The sequence below is a fragment of the Octopus bimaculoides genome, chromosome 1 (genome assembly GCF_046866305.1).
Source record: "Octopus bimaculoides isolate indiv1 chromosome 1, ASM4686630v1, whole genome shotgun sequence".
Lineage (NCBI taxonomy): Eukaryota > Metazoa > Mollusca > Cephalopoda > Octopoda > Octopodidae > Octopus > Octopus bimaculoides.
The window spans coordinates 174795470-174816154 of record NC_142928.1 but is presented as its reverse complement, the minus strand read 5'-3'; the positions used below and the strand labels follow the sequence as shown (position 1 = coordinate 174816154).

General features: G+C 36.4%; 1 protein-coding gene across 3 annotated transcripts in view; it reads right to left on the bottom strand.

Moving 5' to 3' along the window:
- LOC106867664 (T-cell activation inhibitor, mitochondrial) overlaps positions 1-20685 on the bottom strand; it is a 56864-nt gene that overhangs the window by 31381 nt on the left and 4798 nt on the right. For all 3 annotated transcript variants that reach the window (XM_089364622.1, XM_052972745.2, XM_089364695.1), the window contains exon 3: positions 11191-11317. In XM_089364622.1, the coding sequence (XP_089220748.1) occupies positions 11191-11317 (127 nt within the window). The remainder of the gene's footprint in view (positions 1-11190; positions 11318-20685) is intronic.

The following is a 20685-nucleotide window of genomic DNA, read 5'->3' as shown; positions in this document are numbered from 1 at the left end:
TGTACATGTGCTGTTCTTAGCACTTGCAATTAACTTATTTCAGAAGACCCTTTACAACCAATAATCTCCTTTTATATACATACATACATACAGACATTATATACATATATACACACACACATTATATACGTAACCAGTCCTCAGTCATATCGTCCAACCCTTACTAGCATGGAAAGCGGACGTTAAACGATGACACACACACACATATATATATATATATATATATATATAATACAAAGAATATATATACATGTATACACACATATATGTACATACTTACATCTACATGTGTATATATATGCATATCAGGGTACAGGACGTTAGAACAATAAACTACAGACAACGGAACGAACACATAGGAAAACGGAAAGCCACTTGGAATATCCTTTCATCAGCTGTCTCTATTCCATCTATATATATATATATATATATATACATACGCATATATATACACATATATATATATATACACACACGCACACATATACATACACACATACATATATATACACGCACACATTTCATCAGGAAAAATTCTGACAAATCTGACGAAGTACTTCTCATTAGTGTAAGTATTTATAATATAAATTTTAACACTATAGTATTAAGCATCTGTGGAACATTAATAAGTCGTGTGTTTTTGCAATGTTAAATTCATTAAGTAAATAACAGTAACTGCTTATCGCAAAATACGACGGCTAATATTTAAAAAGCTACTATGTAGGCTTGAAAGAATCGGTTAAACGCATTCTTCGGCCACTATCACACTAACTGCTACTGTTTTGGTTCTACTATCGAAGCTCGATTAGCTACGGTTTCTTCAGCTTTCATTTATTTTAATCTAATATTTACTTTTTTTTTCCATTGACAATATCTAAAATTTCAATAAACCTGACAAAACTCCAAAACAATCCAAGTTAAATAGAAGTAATAACAACTGATAAACTATTACAACACTACTAGACTTATCGGGCAACTGTAAAAATCCTTAAATATATTGACAATGTAACTACATCATCAGTGTCTTGGTTTACCAGAGGCAAAAGATCCCCCAAATCGGACATAAGCGCTAAGCTTTCATGTTATGTCATGATAAACTAAACAATTAGCTTATTAACTACATTCAAATCACTTAGACCTATTTCAAGTGATCTCTGTTCAAAAGCCAATATCTGTCATTCCTGAACTAAAAATATACAACACAGAATATTGTTTCCACGACTGGAATTACTTAACGAACAACCTGTCAATGAAATACGACACAAGAAAAAAAAAACTTGACGAGGCAACGATCAGCCGACCGGCTAGAAAGAACAGCCACAGATTTCCATTGAATGCTATCATACCGCCCATAAAGCACATGAAACACATTTAAATAACGCGATCCTGGGTGAAAAAGAAAAAGGACACACTGATCACGACTGAAAGAGCTCATAGGTGTGCTCGATCAGGGCCAATATGAACCTAATAAGCTATCACCAGCCAGTTGTTGAGCTGTGTCCTCCCACTATAAACCGTTACTGCTTTTCCTACAACTGCCACTGAACATGCATTTTATACGCCTCCTCCTACTCAAACAAGTATATTTCCCGTGCTATATCCACACCACCCTCCCACTCAATTCAGTCGAAGAATTAAATGCACTCAATTTGTCCAGACAGCTCAACCCGTTCAGTACAGATGATAATGAACAATGCCTTTCTTCATAGGACGAAGTAATAAATTTTTTTTTTCAATATAATAAAACAATACAATGAAATTAGCACGATTTCTTTAAAAAAAAAAACTAGGTTGTTGCAAATAAGTAAGCTTCTACAAGAAATAATAGTGTATACAATGATATAAATGGGAAATAGATCGGTTGCTATTGCGATAGATGCTAAATAAGAACGTCCCAATTGCAATGTTCTTCCTTTCACAAGACGGGATAGCCATGGCTTGAAAAATAATGTTGATTATTTAATCGGCAGCCTCCATGCTGACAATAGAGTTGACCGGGGACAATCCAACAATTAAAATATTAGTTTAGCTTTTAATCAGCGAGTCAGTTTTTAATGGCAAAATAACTCAAGTGCAATAAATATAACCTTAATTTGTAATGAAAAAAAAAAAAAGGACGAAGATTAGGGAAAAAAATAGAGCAAAGAGAGACTTATTCAGAGTGTATATCATACAAAGACCAATGGTCGGTGGTTAAGCTATTAGAAAAAAAAAATCTGATACGCTAAGCAACGTCAACAACTTTCTTGAATGCAATTAATTTGCAACAAAAATAGTAATTTAAATTCGTTCACAGGCAATTCCATCAATATCCACAACTCTTAACACAACTGTTGTCAACAAATATTTTTTAAAAATTGAATTAAAAAATGTTATCGTGAAAACCTTACAAAAAACATTTCCTGTGCAAATAAAAACATTAAATAATGTATCTATCCTATATATTTGGAAATCAAAATATTGTACTCTCCAGAACAAATATGTCAAAATGTTACAAATAAACAATTGCATATACAAAACAAGATCATATAACAGCTATTTGATGAAAGCCAAAATATGTAAACAAAGAACAATAAATCCAGATCTGGAAGCAGTATTTTAAAAATAGTTTAGATTATTAACATTTGTTTTAAACCATTTTGTATATTAAATAATATCACTAGAAGACGTTAGGATATGATTCATAAATACGACTTAAAACTTCAATGTTCTAGATATCTATATCTGCTGTGTAATGCATAAACATCTATATCAAGCATATACAATTAACCATTCATTTTTCTGTAAATGTAAATATCTCTTCAAAATACTTCTTCAAACATTTTCTACAACTAAAACAACACCAACAGTAATTTTTTTTTGTGTGTCTGTGTATGTAAATATTGAGTTCTTGAGAGCACATTTTAAAAATATTTTTCAATCGTTAATTTTTTTTTTTTAATAAAGGTACAAAAAGGTCAACATTCTCACAACTAAGATTTATTTTTTAACTTGAAATGAAGAGAAAAATGAAGTTTTATAAAGAAGGGAGACAAAAAGTTTATCAAGATGATATACATTTTAAGGTACTGAATAAAATATAAATCAAGTCAGCATGGCAGTCATATGATTATGAACCTTTTTTTCAAATGGAGTGGCTTGCTTTCTACATGTATTTTTCATATAAAAAAATTGTTTCCTTTCAAATTGTTTGTGTTTGTTGAAAGTATCAGTCAGATCTTAAAAAGTAAGTCAAAGCATAACCACAAGAAGGTTTACAGTCTTAGAGTAAAGGTTTCCAAGTATTAAATAATGATTAATTAAATATTACCTTTTAAAACGAGAAAGGGAGGGGGAGCAAATAGGAAAAAGAAGAAATATTAAAGCTAAGTGAGACGTAAATAGACACACAGCATTTTTGTTTTGAACACAAGCTGAAGAACATCAACAGGTTTTTATATATCTATAAATATATATGAAACACATATACATATGTATAAACATAGTAAACCCGCCTTTCTCGAATAATTTTTTTTCTTTTTGTCATTTAAGTTTAGCCGACTCAAGAGTATCCTGTCCAAAAATGTAGATTATTTAGTTTCATCTTCGGAACATTTCCCATTTTCTTACAATAGAAAATAAAATATATATTGAGGATATTTCGAAAAAAAAAAAATGGTTTTTTTTTTTTTTTGCAATATTTATAGAGAAGGATAAAATGAACACATTATCAGATGAAAATCGGAACTTTAAATGCAGCAGTGCCTGTGACTAAATTAGTTCAGCCAGCTAAAATCGTCTCAATATGGCTGCTGAAACACGTGACATCAGTGCAGGAGTCCTAATGTAGCAATAGATACCCAAAAATTTGGCCGAACAAAACTAGAATATAATTGCACACTCACTAATTTCCAGTTAAAGTGACTAATCCATTCAATAGATACCTGTAATCAATTATCAATCAGGCAGCCATGTTGGAAATTCATGAGTAGAACGAGAAATTCGCTTGAATGAATGACTTCATGAAATTAATGTATATGCTACGAATTGGTAAAAGTTTACATGATTAAAATTTTTTTGCTTTTTTTTGTTTTGTTTTGTATCTTTTTTTTTTGTACGAGAAGAACAACATTAGGTCATCGAAAATCTGGATTCATAGTCACTGTTATTCCATCCAAAATGTCCCACTTATCAGATGGTAGCTTACTCTTACAGTTGCTAGTTAGTGAGGAGTTAGCTACAAGGTTATTTTTGTTGATAGAACTACTGGTACTTTTACTTCGAATATTATTATTGGTATTTACTGAATCGGAATTAGAAGCAGAAACGGACGAAGTTTCCGTTTCCATGTCAATCGCCGGAGATGCACTGTTTTCAGTTCCGCAAGACAATGATTCAGTTTGTTGCCGCATACTTTTCCGTGCGGTTTGTTTCCTGTTTATCGTTGATAGAAAACCTGGTACCGATTTAGATACGTTCGCTTTTTCTGCTCCCGGTGTTTCACTTTTCGAATCTTTTTTTTCACCGGGTTCACCATTTTCTGAACCTTCAACTTCAGTATGTTTCTCTTGAGTTTCGTCAACAGTTGAAGGTGAAGCTGGCGATGCAGGATTACTGTTTTCCGACGAAACACCGTCGCTGTCAGTTAGGTCAACAACTTCAGGGGAACCATCGCTGTAATCATTATTTTGGATAAAGTTATAATCAGATGAAGCAGCAGTAGAAGTAAAGCTGAAAACGGGTCTATAATTACATGGAGTCAATTCTCCAGCGGAATTAAGCATGCCTGGAAGATAACGAACGTAGTAGCGACCCTGAATTTGTTTCGATTCCGTAATAAACATAATCATTCGATCCAAATCCTCAAAATTAAATTCATTAATAGCATAAGCTTTTGAAACATAATTACCATGATTACCGTTCATTGGAGATAAATCAGACTGTGAACCACGAAATAATCTCTTGCGACTTCTGTCTTGTCGTCGACGTCTTTCGTAACTCATTTTCTTTTTCTTCTTTGGCATGGCAGGAAACCCCGCACCTATATATGTTGTTGATGTAGCTATCTGTAGCTGGGATTTGGTGGAACAAAAACTAATACAAATGTCTATAAATATATGAGCTAGGCAAAAATAAAAGCAGGTGCTGAAAAGCTCTAGTCTGGAACTATTGCGCCATTTTGTTTGATTGTTTAGTAATGGAAGTGAAAGGTAGGGTAAATTATTTCAGGAAGGGGCATAACTCAGTTGAAGTTAACAGCCGAGGACCGACCATTTAAAAGATGAGCTCTGACGTGTAACAAAAGGAACACAAAGTAATAGAGCTCTTAAAGTGCAAATATATAAAGTTCGTCTAAATTCGAACGAAGGTGGGGATGGATGGAGTAGAGTCTAAATAAACAAATTTAGCTATGAAAACTTATACTTTTTATTTTGCACATTCTTTAAAACGATCATATGAAAGTTATTTAATATATTTACACATACATGAGTGTGTGCGTGTACATATACATATATAAATATATGTACATACAGACATATATATATAAATATGTATATAGGCTTTCATACAAGCATTAATTTAAACATTTCGGTTTTGGATTATTTTATTTCTTTTAAAAGATATGTTATCAAGTTCGCTTCGCAGCAGGATTCGGGGTTCAATTTTGCTGTGCGGCACATTGGGCAAATTACTTTTATTATTGCCGATGCTTCACACATAACACCTTGTGAATAAAACTAAAGGGACCTGACCTCTCTCTCTCTCTCTCTCTCTCTCTCTCTCTCTCTCTCTCTCTCTCTCTCTCTCTCTCTCTCTCTCTCTCTCTCTCTCTCCTCATATATATATATATAATATATATATATATATATATATATATATATATATATATAATATATATATATATATATATATATACATATATAATATTATATGTATTATATTATATATAATATTAATATTATATACGTTAATATTATGTATATTATATTATATTACTCTTTACTCTTTTACTTGCTTCAGTCATTTGACTGTGGCCATGTTGGAGCACCACCTTTAGTCGAGCAAATCGACCCCGGGACTTATTCTTTGTAAGCCTCGTACTTATTCTATCGGTCTTTTTGCCGAACCGCTATGTAACGGGGACATAAACACACTAGCATCGGTTGTCAAGCAATGCTAGGGGGACAAACACACACACACATATATATATACATATATACGACGGGCTTCTACCAAATCCACTCACAAGGCTTTGGTTGGCCCGAGGCTATAGTAGAAAACACTTGCCCAAGATGCCAAGCAGTGGGACTGAACCTGGAACCATTTGGTTGGTAAGTAAGCTACTTACCACACAATTCATCATCATCATCATCATCATCGTTTAACGTTCGCTTTCCATGCTAGCATGGGTTGGACGGTTTGACTGAGGACTGGTGAAACCGGATGGCTACACCAGGCTCCAATCTGATTTGGCAGAGTTTGTACAACTGGATGCCCTTCCTAACGCCAACCACTCTGAGAGTGTAGTGGGTGCTTTTACGTGCCACCCGCACGAGGCCAGTCAGGCGGTACTGGCAACGGCCACGCTCAAATGGTGTATTTTATGTGCCACCCGCACAAGAGCCAGTCCAGGGGCACTGGCAACGATCTCGCTCGCCAGTGCTGCTGGACTGGCTCTTGTGCTGGTGGCACCTGTAAATAATATGTGACAATTATTCGGTAACCATGATAAAACTCCGAGTTTTGGATGCCGGGGCGGAAACCCACGCTACCATCTCTTCTGAAGAGATAGCGGCATGGGTTTCCGCCCCGACATCCAAAACTCAGAGTTTTATCATGGCTAACAAATAACTGTCACATATTATTTACAGATAAATTCCTCTATTTACATAATATCGAATTCTCTTTCTTTCTTTTGTTGTCTTACCTTTTCTATCAATATATATATATATATATATATATATAATATAATATATATAATATATAATATAATATATATATATATATATATATAATATAATATCTTGGAGTTAGGAAGGGCATCCAGCTGTAGAAACTCTGCCAAATCAGATTGGAGCCTGGTGTAGCCATCTGGTTCGCCAGTCCTCAGTCAAATCGTCCAACCCATGCTAGCATGGAAAGCGGACATTAAACGATGATGATGAATATATATATATTACATATCTGCTATGCAGACGATACAAAAGTCTCGCAGAAAATACAGAATCCCAGTGATGTTGTACATCTGCAGCAGGAGTTGGACTCAATTTACAGATAGGCTGAGGATAATAATATGCTGTTTCATGCTGAAAAATTCCAAGCCCTGCGCTACCAGCATCCAAAACCAAATATGAAACATACAGGGTACACTACTCCACAGGGAATTTCAATCCCAGAGCCTAAATCAGTGAAGGACCTGAGTATCAACATGAGTGATGATACCTCTTTCCAAGTGCACATTACCAGGATGGCGAAACATTGTTCAAAACATTGTCGATGAAAACCCCAGATCAATGAGGTCCATTACTAAAGAACTTCGGGTGTCAGAGTGGACTATCAGAACTGTGGTACATCATGACATTCGATACAAGTCCTATGTAATGAGGAAAGGCCAATTTGTGTCTGCAAAGACACAGGAAAACCATCTCATCCATTCAAAACAGTTACTTAACAAAGTGAAAAACCCTCATAAACAAGGCATGCTTTGGTTTTTCTCTGAGAAAAAAAACTTTGACTGGATCAAAAGTTAACAGAAGAAATGACAGGTGGCTATGTGCAGATCCTTCTGAAGTACCCAGAGTGATGCACACGAAATTTCCAACAACTGTGATGGTTTTAGAAATGGTGAGTAGCAAAGGTCATGTGATGCCTCCCCACTTTTTTCCACAAGGTCTTAGAATTAATGCTGCTTGAGACACTGAGGTACTGGAAACTGTTATCAAGCCCTGGATTGATGAAGTATGCAATGGAAGGTCATGCATGTTTCAACAAGACTCAGTAACACGAAATGCTTAGCAGTATTTCGTCTGCCGCTACGTTCTGTATTCAAATTCCACCGAGGTCGACTTTGCCTTTCATCCTTTCGGGGTCGATTAAATAAGTACCAATTTTGCCGCTGGGGTCAATATAATCGACTTCATCCGTTTGTCTGTCCTTGTTTGTCCTCTCTGTGTGTAGCCCCTTGTGGGTAGTATAGAAATAAGAAGGCAGAATCAATAGACCATTGCACACAATGCTTATTTACTGACATATGTAGGCCCTTCACTCCTCATGGAGCATAGACTATCATCATCACCATCATCATCATTTAACGTATGTCTTCCATGCTGGCATGGGTTGGGCAGTTTGACAGGAGCTGACCAGTTGAAGGGCTGTTCAGGCTCCATGTCTGTTTTGGTATGGTTTCTATGGTTGGATGCCCTTCCTAATGCCAACCACTTTACAGAGTGTACTGAATGCTTTTATACAGCACCAGTATGGATGCTTTTTATGTAGCACCAGCACTTACAAGCCCATGAGATTAGGGATGCTCAGCTGGAAAGGGTTGCAAGCCTGTGTGCAAGAGCAACCACGCTTTTACTTAGCTTTACATTTTCTCTACAGTTCTCAACTTGGGGCTGTCTTTTCTGCTTCACACCAGTTGGATCCTTGCATTTTTAACACTGCCTCAGTATCCTGCCTTCAACTATTTTTAGGGCATCCTCTCTTCTGCTTCTTTGTGGGTAGGTTTTAAACCCTAAAAGAAGGCCTTCCTCTTCCAGGTCTTATTTGTTTTGAGTTGTCAACAATGCTTCTGTAATGTTGCTATTTTTTCTAGGTAGGGATGTTGACTCTATACAAATCCATTTTTATCCGTAGGAAGAGGTGGTCCATTTTAGTCTGGTCTTCATCCATTGTCCTGTCCAGTATGGTAGGCCCTATCAAGAATTTGCACACCACTAGCATAGTTCACAGGGTCATTAACACACAGCCACTAAATTACAGCAAGGACTGGACCTTGTGGTAAATTGGCTCTTCCTGTTATTTCTTCCAGCTCTATGTGCCCTAAGTTCAAATTGTGTCAGGTTAACTTTGCCTTTCACCTTTTCAGGATCAATAAAAAGAACTAACAATCCAAGGCAGTGAATTGGTGGAACTGCAGAGAATACTAAACCAGATGCCTTGCAATTTCTATTTCAGTTTTTAGAGTTTTGAGTTCAAATCATGCCATGGTCTACTTGGTGGTACACTTAACCTGCTGCCTGGTACCTTGGGTACCTTTAGCAGTGTTCACTATGTTGCAAGTATTCAGATTTGAAGATAACTACCTTCTTCTCTTTTACCATTCACAGGAATCCTGTAAAGAGTATTGGGCAGTGCATTTACTCTTGGTCAAATATAAAAATAAATTTTTCAAATTTCTGTTCTATCACAAACAATGTCAAGTTAGTGACAATTTCTTCTATACTTTCTGCATAAGTCATGCTTAGTCATTTAAGAATATACTGTCCTTGAGGCAATTGCATAAGAACTTCAAGACAAGATGTATTTGGGGACTTTTGCATGTACTCATCACAGAAATCATTTAGAAGATGAAGAAGGCTAAAGAATACATTTTAAGAAGTTGTCAAGACAGATTTTAAGATCTTGGGTTTCAGACAAGTTGACTGAATCAAGATGAATGGTAGTATGCTGTACGACTAATATATCCCTCCAATAGTAGCTTGGAAAAATATAAATAGTAGTGATGATATTGAGGATTTAACAAGCAATGAAAAAGAAACGGTAATAATAAAAAAAGAAATGGTAAATAAAAAGAAACGGTAATAAAGGTAAAAATTTAAGTCCAAGGAAATGAATTATGACTTACATAGGCAGAAAAATAGTTATCTTTTATTTGTAATTCATTTCAGTCATTAGACTGTGGCCATGCTGGGACATGCCTTGAAGAGATTTAATCAAACAAATCAATACCAGTATTTATTTTTTAAAGTCTGTTTCTTATTCTATCAGCAGTCTCTTTTACCAAAACCATTAAGTTATAGGTTCATAAACAGACCAACACTGGTTGTCCAGCAGTGGGGAGACAGACACAAGCATGCACAAATGCACAAATACAAAAGGCTTCTTTTAGTTTCCATTTACCAAATCCACTCACAAGACTTTGGTCAGCTCAAGGCCATAGTAAAAAATACTTGCCCAAAGTACCACACAAGGAGACTGAACCTGAAACCATGTGGTTTGGAAGCAAACTTCTTACCATGCAGCCATGCTTGTAAGAAGAAATGAGTTCTGATATTCCAGATGAAGCCAATTCTTTAAGGATATGGTAATTGTTGAAAGGTTGTGAAAGAAGTTGAGGTTTATAAGAAAAAGTAAGGAGAAAGGTAGATGACCAGGTACTTATTTTTATAGTTATTTTTTTTTTTTTTGCAAAGAAATTAATTTTATCCATAAGACTTTTTGTTACTTGTTTGTTTATATTTTATAACCATTTCCCATGCAAAAAGCACTGGTGTTGGTGCCACATGAAAAGCACTGATGCTGGTTCCACATAAAAAGTACCCAATACACTCTGTAAAGTGGTTGGCATTATGAAGGGCATCCAGCTGCAGAAACCAAGCCAAAAACTGACTATGGAACCTGGTGCAGACTCTGGCCTTATCAGCTCCTGTCAAGCCATCCAACCCATGCCAGCATGGAAAACAGACATTAAATTATGAAATGTGGGTATAATTCATAATGTAAAATACTGCAACATATTGGAACATTATAAATTATAGTTTAAAGGGCCAAGATATATATATATATATATATATATATATATATATATATATATATCATTGTCATCATCATCGTCATCGTTTAACATCCGCTTTCCATGCTAACATAGGTTGGACGATTTGACTGAGGACTGGTGGACCAGGAGGCGACACCAGGCTCCAATCTGATTTGGCAGAGTTTCTACAGCTGAATGCCCTTCCTAACGCCAACCACTCCGAGAGTGTAGTGGGTGTTTTACGTGCCACCGGCACGAGGGCCAGTCGGGCGGTATTGGCGACGGCCATACTCGAAATGGTGTATTTTACGTGCCACCTGCACAAGAGCCAGTCCATCAGCACTGGCATATACTTAAATTATACAATAGTAAAGGAAAACAATAATTACATTCCAAGCAAAAATACTGCAGAAATCAATACATTCATCTCAAGGATTTAATCATGTACCTACCTGGAGACCCTTCATTATCATCTGTAATCTTCAAGTAGAACTTAACTTTAGTTGGACGAGCATAACCAAGTGTATGCAGAGATGAAACATATTCATTTAGTTTCTTTAATGAGTCTTCATTGGTAGACTGTAGAAATGATTTTAAAAAATATGGTCTTAAACAAAAGGAATTTGAAAATAACTAAAACAAATGATATATTTGGTTACTGATTATCTCAAATATGATTATTAAGTTTGATAAAATAAAGAATCATTATCAAACATCACAACTCCATTCAGAGAAACCTAACATGAGCATTTGTATAAATATATTATTTGTTTCTGGTCAAATTCATGTATGAAAAGCTGTAGAAACCATGCCGAAGCAGACAATGGAGCATGATCCTGTCAAACCATCCAACCCATGGAAGTTAAATGATGTAAAACATCTTAATTAATATTTAGATTATATTTCTTCTGAAGGAAGACCCACAAAATGAATCTACACTATTAGTTCCCAATCTTTTATAATCGCAGCCCATTTTGGTGAATCAATAAACATCTGTTTTTTTCAATATCTAAATAAAATTTAAAAAATAATAATTTCCCCCATATTTAATAAAACTGACATTTGATACTTTGCTTGAGAGGAATTATGTCTCAGAAGAAAACAAAAGACATTGCTTGCATGACAGTGACACTTGCTTACAACTGAAACAAGTAAAAGAATAAAAAAAACTATGCCATTTTAATCCCGAGCAATGCCAGGTCTCTCTGCTAGTGTATATATATATATATATATTCAGGTGAATATGGTACTTAAGTTTAGGCACCAGAATTTAGTATGGTATTATCCATACAGTTTCAAAATAAGGTGATTAAAATCAAAATAAGAAACAAGGATATCCAAAGTTAATGCAGTACGATCGTTTCATGCGACTCCATTGCTCAATAAAATAGAGTCTTCTTTCAGTTTCAGTTTCCCATATCTACTTACAAGGCTTTGGTCAGCTCAAGGCCTATAGTAAAAGACACTTTCCCAAGGTGCTACTCAATGAGACTGGACCCAAAATTATGTGGTTGGGAAACATACTTTTCATCACACAGTCATGCCTCTGCCTAATATTTCTCAATTCTAGTCTCTAATAAACATTGTTGTAATCTTTATAGTTAAGTCGTACTGTACTCATGAACATTATATATTTTATCAAAATTTCCTAAAGTAAATGATTTCATTTTTGCACCCCTTTCAGAATTATAATGCAACACAAACTATGTAGTGACCCATAGGTTGACACCTGACTGACCTAGACTATCAGTTCAACAGTCTTTCAGTTTCACAAGTAGTCCTCTTGAAGCAAGGTATTTTTGGCTTATGTTACATTCAGGTATCATCATCATCATCTTTTAACGTCTGTTGTCCATGCTGGCATAGGTTGAATAGTTTGACCAGGGCGGTAAGTTGAGGGGTTGCATCAGACTCCAGTCTGATTTGACATGGTTTCTACAGCTGGATGTCATTCCTAATGCCAACCACTCCGAGAGTGTAATGGGTGCTTTTACATGCCACGGGCACAGATGCCAGTTGCATAACACCATTATTTGCTATGACTACGATTTCACTTGGTTTGATGGGTCGTCTTCTCAAGCACAGCATATTGCCAAAGGTTTCAGTCATTTGTCATTGCCTCCTTTGATTATTTAAATAGCACTGTCTGAGCGGGATCACTGCAAGAGCAACTGTCTGGCTTCCATGCCAGTGGCACATAAATAGCACCATTTGAGCGTAATCGTTACCAGCGTTGCCTCCTAGCACTTGTGCTGGTGGCATGTTAGAAAATCATTCGAGTGAGGTCATTGCCAGTGCCGCTGGACTGGCTCCCATGCAGGTGGTACATTAAAAACACCTTTTTGAACGTGGCCATTGCCAGTACCGGGTGACTGGCCCTCGTGCCGGTGGCACATAAAAGCACCCACTACACTCTCGGAGTGGTTGGCGTTAGGAAGGGCATCCAGCTGTAGAAACTCTGCCGATCAGATTGGAGCCTGGTGCGGCCTTCTGGCTTGCCAGTCCTCAGTCAAATTGTCCAACCCATGCTAGCATGGAAAGCGGACATTAAACGATGATGATAATACATCATCATCATCATCGTTTAATGTCCGCTTTCCACGCCAGCATGGGTTGGACGATTTGACTGAGGACTGGTGAAACCGGATGGCAACACCAGGCTCCAATCTAATTTGGCAGAGTTTCTACAGCTGGATGCCCTTCCTAACGCCAACCACTCAGAGAGTGTAGTGGGTGCTTTTACGTGTCACCCGCACGAAAACGGCCACGCTCGAAATGGTGTCTTATATATATATATATATATACACATACATACATATATATCACAGCTGCATCCTCGTTACACGAGAAAAGTCATTGCCAAGGAGACTTACTGAAATGATTCATGATTGTTGGCATGTGATGCCTTTATATGACTTTTAAGCCTGGCCAAGCTTTTACACATTTTATTACATACTAGACAACTGTACTGGCTGGCAGGAGAAAAAGGTGCTACCATATGCACTCTCTTAACATGTCTTTTTAGACCTTCAACTGAGAGGTACACCCTTCCACATTTTACACACACACACACATATATATATACATATATATCTATATATATACATATAATAACATAAATAATATATAATTATATGCATATATCCATACATATATGTACATACTGACATCTATATGTATACATACAAGCATATATGGGTACAGGACATCACAAAGAGCGTTAAACACAATGAGAAACGAAAACATAAAAACGAGGACAGAAAACGAACTTTTTTTTTCGAACAACGAAAAAAACAAACAGGGAAATGAGACATGCACCATAAAGAATATATATATAGACACTCACACACATATATAGAATTGTGTGTATGTATATATATATATATATATATATATATATACACACAATTATATAAATATATGTGTGTTTGTGTATATATATATATATATATATATATATATATATATATATATACACACACACAATTATATACATATATATGTGTGTGTGTGTATGTATATATGTGTGTGTGTATATCTATATGTGTATGTGTGCGTGTGTGTGTGCATATATATATATTTAATACAAATGTACATTTACCTCTGATAAAATATCTTGGCTTTGACCTCAAAGTAAGCTAATCTTTGTAACTTATAATCAATTTGTACTTTAAATTTTCTGACTTACAAAAATCCCAGTTTTTATCAAACAACATTTGGATATGTGATGATCTTTTTTTAACCTGAAGTAGTTAATTTGTGTTAGTAGCAAAACAGATGGTGAACTAAACTATATGCTTAGTTTTCAATTCATAGAAAGTAGTTATATACCTGCTTAGATATAGGCTTTATTTCTTTATATGAATGAACATAAACATGAGAAAAATAAGTTCAAAATTTATAAAATTTAGTAATATATACAATAACATGGGATAGTGTGGTGGTAAAAAGAGTATTGCTGTTAGTTAAAATGTTTTTCACTTGAAAAAATAGGTGCAGGCATGGTTCTGTGGTTGAGAAGTTTGCTTCCCAATCATGTGCCTGTGTGTGTGGCACCTCGGGTAAGTGTCTTCTACAATAGTTCCAGGTGAACCAAAGCCTTGTGGATTTGGTAGATCCAAAGTGAAAGAATACATACATGCATCATACATACATACATACATACATACATACATGCACACACACATACTAGTAACATCTCCATTAATGATTTGACTGTTTCCCCTGTATCTGATGAGGAATGTTACAGCTATCTAGGGGTGGATGAAAATATGTCTTACTGTGGCACCTGAAACAAAACATGTGTCACTAAAGAATATTACAGCTGAATAAAGAAAATCTGGACCTCAGAACTCTGTGCATTCAACAAAACAGTTGCCCACAATGTGTTTGCAGTGCCAGTACATACATACATACATAGATATACATATACACACACACACACATACATACATCTGAGACCCCCTTCATTCATGACTGACCATGGGATTGCACCTAGAAAGTTACCTTCCCAGGCACAAGTCTGGGCAAGGTTGTTTATGGAAGACCAGCAGTCGCCCATGCATACCAGCCTCCCCTCTCCATGCCACCAGTGTTATCCAAGGGAAAGGCAAAGACCCATACAGCTTGGCACCCATGACGTCGCAGCTCATATCTACAGCTGAGTGAACTGGAGCAATAGGAAATAAAGTGTCTTGCTCAAGAACACAACATGCAGCCTGGTCCGGGATTCAAACTCACAACCTCACAATCGTAAGCTCGACGCTCTAACCACTGAGCCATGCACCATACATACATATATATAAATATATATTAGTAGTTAATAAATCGTACGGTATACCTCTGGTAGTTTGCCAGTAAAGCATGTTCACTGGCTCAGTGTTTGTTGCGTATGTCATTAATGAGAAAGGCAGAAGCTAGAAGATATGAGAACTTTTATTGATCACTACAATCACTACAACCCATCTATCATCAATCCCTTGCAGGTGGGATACTGTACAACTGGTTTAGGTGTATCCCTTACTGTAGACGTGTTCCCTCAGGTGATTTCTAGAGGTATATCATTCAAATAAACTCTGTTTCACACAACTTTTTATTACAGGTTTTCAGCAAAAAAGAGTGATAGACTACCAGGTTTTAAAAAATAAGAACAGGGATTTATGCATTTGACTAAAATATTCTTCAAAGTGGTGCCCCAGTATCACCACAGTCTAATGACTGAAACAAGTAAAAGATAAAAGACAAGAGCACTCAGAGAGCGCAAACTTCCACCAAGGCAACACCAACGTCCTCTCAATAATTAGCTGGAGATGATTTTTAGAATGAGAATATCTGAAATAAACTCAGCTGCTCTCACAAATGAGAATATTAAAAATTAACTCAACCGCTCTCAAAAATTAAGTAAAAAAAACAGAAAAATAGTCCAGAATCCTTGTCCAGTACTGGATCGATCCCAAAATCTAATCAGTTCATGCCAGTCACAATGCCAAACATCCTTGAAAGTTTCATTTGAATCCATCCAGCAGTTCTTGAGATACCTTATCCATGGACAAACAAACATGACTGAAAACAATACCTCCACCTTAGTGAAGGCAGAGGTAATAAAGATATATGTAATTATATATATACATACATATATATATATATAATCATGTGTATGTGTGTGTGTGTATCTTATATATTAAAAGGTAAGTTGTCTGTCTGTGTATGTGTTGTGTGAACCACTTTTACTCCTAAAATTTTCAACCGAATTTCACCAAATTTGACATGTGTGCTCTCTTTGATTTAGGACACTTTTTCTTATGTTTTTTTCCTCAAAATTCCGTGCCCCCAACATAAATAGACTACTCTCAATTTGCCTAGAATTTGAACCCACCACGTCTATGCAACAGTACGTGTTTGATCTTATATATTAAAAGGCAAGTTGTCTGTCTGAGTGTGTGTTGTGTGAACCACTTCTACTACAATTTTCAACCAAATTTGACATGTGTGCTCTCTTTGACTTAGGATGCTTTTTCTTATAATTTTTTCCTTGAAATTCTGCACCCCCAACATAAATAGACTACTCTCAATTCGCCAAGGATTTGGCTTGAGCCAGCGAAAAAAGGTGATACACACCCAGCTGGAAAAAATCAATACTTTACTTTGTCAGCTGTGGCAAGCTCTTATCAACTGCTTGCACAGTACTGCCAGCAGTATTCATTTGCGAGTTACATTTGCCTCTGTTTTCACATGAGCGCTCTTTTACATATTATTCCAACTTAAACTAGCCACTTCAAAACTCTTACCCAAAATTGTAAATCCTTAATTCAGTCTGTTTGATTAAGATTTTTGCCAACTACATTTTACTATTTTTTGGGTGCTACACATTCACCACTTTTTCCTTAGGACATTTTCTATTGCGTAAACTGATAATTTTCCACCATGCCTTGACGCAAAAGATCCAATATAGGTCAGCAAACAAATGCTGCAAAGAAAAGTAAATGTATGCGTGTATATGAATCTGCTGAGGATGCCACCAGGAGGAATTCTCTCAATGCTCTTAGGATGGCTTCAGTGCAAAGAAGGGAAAGTGAAGAGCAGTGTTGTGATCAATTAGCACATATTGCTGCGCAATGAGCCATCCAGAGCAACGAGCAATGTTCAGCATGCCGAACAAGAGATGCTTCCTCTACTGCTGCTGTGTGAACTTCAGAGACTGCAGCACGACTTACAAGAGATGCTTCCTCAACTGCTGCTGCACAAGCTACAGAGACTGCAGCAACTGCTATGTGCTATGGAGACTACAGGGGAAAGACAACAACAACTAGAGGCTACAACTCAGCAAAGGGCTGCATGACGTTCCTATTCAAGGCTATGCTCTTCGTGTTGGTCAATGACAACATTCAACTACAATCCTACAATTGACTACAGTAATCCCCCTGATGTTCAAATAGGCTGCATGTCGACAATCTGCCAATTTTGTAGAGCTAAAATGTGGCTTGGAGAAACTCCTGGCATGTGCTGCTCCAACGGTAAGATTACGGTACCTCTTCTACAAGATCCTCCATTCCTTTTGACTGATCTTTTGACAGGGGCGTCTCCTTATTCTCATGACTTTCTCAAGCGGATATGTGCCTACAACTGTACATTCCAAATGACTTCCTTTGGCACCAACATCATACAAGATGAGCATTTCATGCCTTCCTTTAATGTGCAGGGGCAGATTTACCATAGAATTGGTTCCTTGCAGCCACATGATGCTGCCTCGCCTCAGTTTTTTTCAGCTCTACTTCGTGGGAGACTATGTTGACCAAGCATACTTAACAGCCCTGAGCAATGCTGGGTATGCCTGCTAGTATAATATAAATCCTGTTCTGTGTGTGTGTGTGTGTAAAGGATGATAACGGCCATATTTTTCAACTGATTATCTCCAAACTGGGAACATACATTACTTATGTTCCAGAGATAGTTTTAGACTCTTAAAAGTTTTCACATAATGAGCAATGTGCTCTCTGGGAACAGAAAACACCCGTTCCTGGGTTATGTGGAGAAGGGAGGTAACTCTTTGCAAAGTAACATTCAGAAATTGATTGTCTCCCTTACACCCATTGGTCATAAAAAATTTTAAATATTGCTTATTATATTAGATTCAAGTCTTTGAAAGTTTTTTTTAAATATTTACTTCTGGGTTTTCTAACATCAATGACATCTATATTTCTCTGTCCATCTCTCTCTATTTATATCTCTCTATATCTATCTCTCTGTATCTATCTGTCTGTATCCTATCTAACTATCTATATCTATCTTATTTGTGTAACTAGCTAGCTTTCTCTCTCTCTCTCTCTCTATATATATATAAATATATATATATACATATCACTCATTCTCTATTGTTTTCACTGTAAGTTTTCAATTGCTATTACTGACAGAAAGAAGTTCACAATTACTGATGAAAGTAATTTCATACATAATTTACTGACAGAAGTAATTTCATAAATTTCACTTCAATCCGTACACTTCATTAAATCTGCCTACAAATTTTTTATTTACTTTTGCAATGATTTTGTGTTTTCCTGTTGTTAATGGCTTTTTTCTAGTTTCTTTGATACCGGCTCTTTAGTTCACTGAAAAATTTCACTTTAACCCATACAATTCTTTATTTTCCATAAAAATTTCTTATTTACTTTCTGCCTGTTGTATTAAGAAATATAATTTCCATTACCTAGTTATTTTCATTGTTCACTATCTTTTGCACCCGTGTATTTCTGTATATGTATATAACCATACCTAGAAGGAAAGTGTTAAATTTGTCTACAATGTCAAGGTCAGCCAAAAGAATGTCTCTGTCCAGGGAAAGAGAGACAGCTACAGAAAAGGAAGCATACCAAGAAACGAACAGACTGTGCACTACAAAAGCCAGAGCATCTCAAAGTTATGAACAGAGGTGTGCACGGCTGAGAAGGAATAGGATCTCCACTGCAGAATGAAGAGCAGTTGCAACAGCTCAGAGAAGCAAATTCTATGAAGCAGCTTTCAATTATGATCCAGCAGTTCATTATGCAGATGACACTAGAGTTTCCATTGGTGCAATGACAATTGAGTGCATACATTGTAAAGCAAGGAAGTGGCCTGGAGAGACACCTGCACTGTGCTGCAGTGGTGGAAAGGTTAAACTCACTGCAATATCCCAACCTCCAGAGCAACTGAAGAAACTGATGCCATCAACTGACCAAGATTCCAAGCACTTACAAAACAAAATTAGACAATACAAAGCTGCACTACAGATGACATCATTTGGAGCCACAAGAGATTTAACTAACCCAGGATTCATACAAACTTTCAAGATCCAAGATCATATTTATCATTGGATTGGCTCTCTACTACCTCTGTCAAATGAATCACCAAAATTGGCCTTTCATTGTTTATAATCTGTACCTATTTTTTGGTTACGAAATAAGCTGCACAAAATGTGTTTTTGAATTATGTGTATTTACTTTATATACATATATGAGTTGAAAACTTTCTTTCAACATTTCACTTAACGTCTATATTCCATGCTGGCATGGGTTGGAGAGTTATTAATGTAGAAAGTTGGTATCTCAGCTACTAGCAGCTGAGACCTGCGTAATCTAGACGGCACTTTTAAATTTCATTATTCTCTTTAACCTAGGCAGTGCCAAGTATTTCTGCTAGTATATATATATATATATATATATATATATATATATATATATATATCTTTTAGCTTTTTTTTTTATCTTTTACTAGTTTCAGTCATTTGAAGGGTCTTAGTTGAACAAATTGACCCCAGAACTAATTCTTTTAAAAAGCTTGGTATTTATTCTATTGGCTACTTTTGCAGAACTGCCAAGTTACAGGGACGTAAACACACCAACACCAGTTGTCAAGTGGTGGTAGGGGAAGTGGTGGTAGGGGACAAACACAGACACAAAGACACACATACATACACGCTCACATGCATGCGCATATATATATATATATATATATATATATACACACACAACAGGCTTCTTTCAGTTTCCGTCAACCAAATCCACTCACAAGGCTTTGGTTGGGCCGAGGTTATAGTAGAAGACACTTGCCCAATGTACCAAGCAATGAGACTGAACCTGGAACTCTGTGGTTGGAAAGCTAGCTTCTTATATATATCATCATCATCATCATCATCGTTTAACGTCCGCTTTCCATGCTAGCATGGGTTGGACGATTTGACTGAGGACTGGTGAAACCGGATGGCAACACCAGGCTCCAATCTAATTTGGCAGAGTTTCTACAGCTGGATGCCCTTCCTAACGCCAACCACTCAAAGAGTGTAGTGGGTGCTTTTACGTGTCACCCGCACGAAAACGGCCACGCTCAAAATGGTGTCTTTTATGTGCCACCCGCACAAGCCAGTCCAGGGGCACTGGCAACGATCTCGCTCGAAAATCCTACGGGAGCCAGTC